Genomic DNA, 6000 nt, shown 5'->3' with positions numbered 1-6000 from the left:
TGAAATCTGGAAGGCTGTCACGAATTAACCAACGAAATGCCGCAGAAAGAACGGTCATGCGAGCGTGGGACGCGGGCGTCCCGGACCAATCACTGAGGCATTCTGGGTGCTCTCCGGAAAAGCACACGGAGCAGGGTGCAGTGATCTGGGTGCTCCTTGTGAGAGCACACAGAGCACCTGGATGCTCTGTAGGATCCGTGACAGAGCGGGCAGAGCATCGGGACGAGGAAGCTTGTATTTAAGTTCACGCTCTCTACGCCTGCGGGTACTTACGATAGCTTCCTCAGTAAGCAATGCAAGCAGTTGTCTCGACTACTGTGTGAACACTTGCTTGTGCGTTTGTTGTGAACCCTTTGGCTTCACTAGATCTTCACCCCGACCCCAGTGATACCTTCAGGAGTCCCTTTCAGAAGTAGGGGCTTGTCGATTTGTCACAAAGGCAGAGGAAATGGTGTTAGTGTTCGTGACTTGGCCTTCACCGCTTTAAGTGGGGAGATGGTAGCAGCTGTCGAAAATTTTGAGCCAATAGGAGCTTCCGCATTGCCCTGCCCGGATAACGCCCTGCCCGTGTATCAATTGTGCCCTGCCCGTATATCAATTGCCATATATAATGCTTTGTCCCAGGTCCCTGAGGATAACAAGGAGATGTGGATTCCGGGCGAGATTGGGAACGGTGGACTGACGGCCAAAATTGGCGCTTGGGGATCGCTAGCATAAAGAATCTTCCAGTATATGGACAGGCACTTGCACATTATCCGCGGAGAAGTTGATCCCAAAGGACAGCATGAGGGAACTGAAACAGGGAATGGCTTGCCACTTTAATATGACAGACAAAAGAACTACCTCAGGTGCGAACTTGATATTGGTTGGGGTCTCGATGTTCTGGTATTATCCAATGCACCCAGTGCGGCCTCTACATCAGCTCTAGTATCCAATTAGACCCGCACCGCAGCGACGGTGCTTGCTGAGGCACCTTGTATTGCAAGGAGCCGGGCCGTTAGTATTCTCCGACGTCCGCGCTCGCCGGAGTATGGAAGCCCCTCTTGTAGCCGCCTCGGAGCCCAGCATCGCGAGTATCACGAGCTGTCAGACGGCTCGTGTGGCGGGTACACCACTATAACAATCGAGCAAAGGGCAACCGGCGGTATCAAGGGAGAAACCGAGGTATACCGGGTCGACGGCGTCAAGTATACACACTAGTCTGCCGTCTTTGGGCCGCAGCGTTTTCGAACGCAGTGGTTCGACTTGAAAAGCGAGTGCCCCGGCCCTAGCGTCGCCACAGCGTACTGATGTTAACCGCTACCTGAGACAAGACTCAATGGATGAGGAGGCCGAGGGATCCCCTGCCAATATCGTGGTGCCGGAAGCGAGCGATCAAGGCGGGTACAGGTTGCAACAGGCATAGGGCTTTGCGTTCCGTGACGGCAAGCGGTATGATGTTAGAAGAACCATCTTGATCAAGGTGAAGTGCGCGTTACCCACAGAGCCGTGTATAACCGGGTAGCCCCTTGAAGTATCTTAGTGACTTAGTCTTTGTTCAAGATGAAAACAATAATACCACCTATATTGGTATGTCGGATTCCAGGATTTGGGCTAGAGAAGAGGTGCTCGTTACGTAGATAGGGAGGGAGGTGGTGATAGGGGCGCGAAAATGCTTGTTTAGGCTACGCAGGTCAACAACACTCTAAATGAAACATGGCAACGCCATGTTCTACGTTCCAAATATCAATACGCGCTATACTACAAATGTATCCTTTCATGGGTACAACCAAGCCGTCTCTAAACCCGTAACAACCATAATCAACGCCGCCCCCAACATCCTAGCTATCGCGATCCCATCCACCGACGAACCCATCGCAAACGTAGCAACAAGAGCAAGCGCATCCAACCCGTCCGCGGCGACACCAACCCATATCGCACGACATACTCCCTCGCGGCTCGCAAATTGAACCCCAGTATCAGCAGCCGTGTTGCCACGTCTGGCGAAACCCGCGCTGCGCTCCGCAAGCAGAAGTCCCTTGCCAATGACAATCTCGCGTGCGCCGAACATGCGCGTGATGAGAGCCGCTTCGGCGGACAAGGTCGAGACACCGAGTATGCTCAGGGTCAGGGCTGGGGCAAGGAGGCAGCCGGCCCCAAAGACGACGCGGCCGACGCCGAGAAAGGTGAGGAGGCCTTTGGCGAGGGGTGAAGGGGCGGCCGCGTTTGTGTGGTTTGCCCTGGCGGGGTTGCGGGAGCTGTCGCCGCTGTTGCTCAGCAAAGGGGAAGAGGCGGACATTTTGGGGGTATGGTGAGGTATATGTGAAGAGGATGGAAGCGTGACTTTCTCCAGGCGGCGGAACTTTTGACTTCTGAATTGAAGGCTTGAAATGCGAATTTGATGCGAAGATGTGGAAGGTTTGAAGAAGCTGAGGTCGTCATGGGGTTGTTGATTTATACGAAAGTGACTAAGGCTGTCCCGTAAAGCCATAAACTGTGCCATAACGCTTAAGCATAACTCCCTAACGCACATGCAAGACACCTCATTGTGACCTCAACAAGGGCTCCCCGATGTAAGACGGTCTTGGCGCCCCCGATTCCGGTCGTCTCGAAATGAAGCATCCTCGACCTGTTGAACTGAACTGGCTCCTTGGCACCTGGATTCAGGGGCTGGGCACTGTTGCCCCATGCAGTAAGAGTGGAAGACTCGTCACCCACCCAAAAGCAGGGTCTGACGAGGGTCCCGAAGCCCTCGGTTCTTTCAAGCAACATACATATATGATGTATGGTTCAGACAGCGAATTCAAGCTTCATCTTGTACCTCAATTGATGCAGTGTCACCTGGTTGGTCTATTCCTATTTGGGCCTATAATTGTTGCTGTCCCACAACCTTACTGTAGCATAGATTCGACTCCTATCTGCTGCATGTACGGATACTGTCCGCCGGGCCCGTGTACGTGCACCCTGTACGGCCCCTAGATCGAGGAGCCTCCTGTCACGGGCACACCGGGGGTCCCGTTGGATGGGCTGGATGAGAGCTATGATGGGCTGTGCAGCTATGCGTGAAATTACGGGTACTGCCCTGAGACGGCCTGTGAGATCCCGTAGGAATAGGAGTTGTAGAGAGTATCTTTCAGTGCCCTTTTGAAACTCCGGGTTGACTTTTGCTTTCCCACATGTGCACCTAGGAATTACCCAGACTATGTGTACTTTGTACCCTCCTGAACCCATGTCTCTTATCCCTGAGCGCGGTTCCTATCACCGAACACCTCTGTTTTTACAGTACCAAACATAGGAGCTGTACTATGCAGGTCTGGTTTTCCAGAACCTCTGCGCTTGGCTACTTTATAACCTTCACCGAAATGGGCAATCCGACATGGAGTATCAGTGTCACGGGTCGTGACATTGCGCACATGAACCTCACACTGTCACGACCCGTGACAATCAGGCGGGCCAGAAACGCCGGATGCGAAAACGGCGAGATAGCATAAGGTTTTATGAGCGGGCACATTTGAAGTGGCTTGATCATGCAACCGAGCGCTGTGTCCTGCATTGCGCGTAACCATTACTTATTAGGTATGTACTTCTGAACCATACCCTATCCACACTCGTTCTCATCCTCCGCATTACATCCTCCTACACGTCGCCCTGTATCAAGGCCCTATCATCAGCGCACCCTAGATACCAGCTGCCCAAGCAAGCGCCGGGTACGCGAGATTTCCCGCTGTCCAAGCCTTTAACCGACAAAAACCGTTGCCCGCTTGACCGCAGGGACACCGGCGGGCTTCGCGACGATGGGAGGGTCAACCTTGGGGGGCTCGGCAGCGGGGGGGTCGGCAGTATCGGGTTCGGGAGGACCCGGGGGGCCGGCCTGGGCCTTCTTGAATTCCTCAACCCAGTTCTTGGCGTATTTGACGGCAACGCGAGCAATGGCCTGTCGAATCAATAGCATGTTAGCAGTGCTCGCGAAGCGTACGGTGAATTAAACGGGTACTTGCGTCGGCAAAAAGTTCGAACCGTTGTAGAAGGACTGTGAGCGGCTTGCCAAGAACGGGAATCGCCTCGACGAGGGAGGATTTGGAGACGACAATTTTGAGCAATTCTTGGTTGGTGTAGACCAGCTAAAAGAAATTATCCGTTGCCCAATAGCAGGAAAGAAGTTCCTATCCCACTTCTTGTTCGTAATCTTGACCAGTCCAACGCGCTTGTACATCTGCTGCTCATCCTCGTCGTCCAACACGGGGACAAGCGCAAGACAAATCGACGCCAGGCTGGCCCTTCCCGGTCCAAAATGTAGCACAGGCATACACCAGACGTCCAGCGGCAGATCGGTGCTCATGCGTGGAAAGTCCAGAAAGATGTCCCCGACCGACTCTTGCGTCGCAGGGTTCACGAGCAAGTTCTTCCGGTACTTGTAGACATTCCCCGCCACGGAAGCACCCGCCAACTGAAGCTGCCGCAGATAGCCTCTGACTTTGAGCATCCCGCCATCAACTTCTCCATACGCATTAGTGGTAGATTGCTCCGCTTCAACTGCTTCCAACCCCAACCAACCCTTATCCCACACCCCATATTTCGGCTGCGGGATGTGGTGAAACTTGATACTCGTCAGGTTCACCGACGCCTACGGCCAGCTGGGCACCCAAAACCGCTGCTCACCAGGCTGGATCGCGCCCTCGACCGTCCACAGCAGCCCCTGATGTAGATCCCCGGCCCACAAACCTGCCATATACACCCCCGCTTGGCACCTTCGCTTCGATTCTCCAGTGGCGCGGGACGTGCTCCATCTATCGGCTGATCATGCTCTTCTCCGGTACATGCCGCATCGCCCGCACGATGACGACCCTTGTCGGGTCGATTTGTCGCACTTCGGCCAGTTCCGCGACCGCAAGAACAAGGGGCACACCTTCCGCCGCTTGTCCATCTTTGTTGGCTATGCCGACCCCGAACTGCAGCGTGGGGTCCAAGAAGGGTTCTACTTTTTTGCCTTTCTGCTATGCAACTGTGGCGCCGCATTCGCCTAGGCGAATGAGCGGCTGGCGGACCCTCGACCAGGCGCCGGCAGGATGATGTTTAACGGCCGCCGCCGGCCGCTGCGGGCTCGATATCAACTGTGTGCGGCCTTGGGTGAGCCCCAGCAAAGCTAGCCACGGCGTTGAGTGCGACCGAGCCGATATTGAGTCGTCCCAGAATCTCAAGATGATCCGCTTCATCGACGTGGAGCAAATGTGCATCGCCACCTTAGAAGGCATCAACCTCGCAAAGCAGAAGTACATAGCCCTCAGCTACGTCTGGGGCGTTGCCGTCCAGCACCTGAGGCTCGACACCACCACCGCCGACGCCTTGGCCAAACCGGGGTCCATGGCCGGCGAGGCGCTGCTCCCGACTACGCCGACTCCATCCTGCTGACCCGGTTGGTGGGGTTCCGCTACCTGTGGATCGACGCGCTCGGCATCCTTCAAAACAGCAACGCTGACAAGGCTGTGCAGGTTGGCGCCATGAGTCGAATTTAGAGCTTCGCCTTCCTCACCATCATGACTGCGTCTGCCTTGGGTACGTAAGGCGGCCTGCTCCACATGCCCGCATCCAAGTGGTAGTCCGACAGCAAATCATCAGGGGTGCTAAGCGCGCTACGTGGCTGCCAAGTCCTGGAGCGCTCCCCACGGTAGACCCAAAATATATATTCCAGCTCGTCCTCTGTCAATAGCGTGCCTGTGGATCAGATCAGCAGCAGGGTTTGAGGGAGACCCGGCATGTCAGGAAACACTCCAATGTGATGCCATATTGTTGAACGTGTTCTTGATCTCCGATCGTCGGCTTCAACATGACCTCGGCCTCGTTGAGACATGGCCCATCTGGCCCCTCGACGGGTCTGATCGACACGGTGAGCGCACACCGCCTCCGAATTGCAGCAAGATTTGAGCGAGGCACCGTAGGCAGGTAGCCACGCCCGTATCGTGTTGGCGTTGCTGACAAGGATACGGCTTTACTGAGACCTTTGACAAAAGGGAGCCAATGCAG

General features: G+C 55.1%; 3 protein-coding genes across 3 annotated transcripts; 1 reads left to right on the top strand and 2 right to left on the bottom strand.

Moving 5' to 3' along the window:
- Positions 1–1690: 1690 nt before the first annotated feature.
- On the bottom strand, positions 1691–2438 carry N657DRAFT_650100 (uncharacterized protein). The gene has a single exon (XM_062793870.1). It carries the CDS (start codon positions 2276–2278, stop codon positions 1757–1759), a length of 522 nt encoding a protein of 173 aa, XP_062643223.1. The 5' UTR covers positions 2279–2438; the 3' UTR covers positions 1691–1756.
- Positions 2439–3715: 1277 nt separating this feature from the next.
- Positions 3716–4462, bottom strand: N657DRAFT_693683 (uncharacterized protein; the record flags this gene model as incomplete). Its single annotated transcript, XM_062797234.1, has 2 exons — positions 3716–3913; positions 3974–4462. 2 exons carry the CDS (start codon positions 4460–4462, stop codon positions 3716–3718), a joined length of 687 nt encoding a protein of 228 aa, XP_062643222.1.
- Positions 4463–4796: 334 nt separating this feature from the next.
- N657DRAFT_693682 (uncharacterized protein) lies at positions 4797–5388 on the top strand (the record flags this gene model as incomplete). The annotated part of the gene is made up of 2 exons (XM_062797233.1): positions 4797–4940; positions 5170–5388. The coding sequence occupies 2 exons, from the start codon at positions 4797–4799 to the stop codon at positions 5386–5388; spliced, it is 363 nt and encodes a 120-aa protein (XP_062643221.1).
- Positions 5389–6000: the final 612 nt, after the last annotated feature.

This window comes from Parathielavia appendiculata, assembly GCF_033297405.1.
Source record: "Parathielavia appendiculata strain CBS 731.68 unplaced genomic scaffold N657scaffold_26, whole genome shotgun sequence".
Taxonomy (NCBI): domain Eukaryota; kingdom Fungi; phylum Ascomycota; class Sordariomycetes; order Sordariales; family Chaetomiaceae; genus Parathielavia; species Parathielavia appendiculata.
This window is presented reverse-complemented; position numbering and strand designations above follow the sequence as displayed.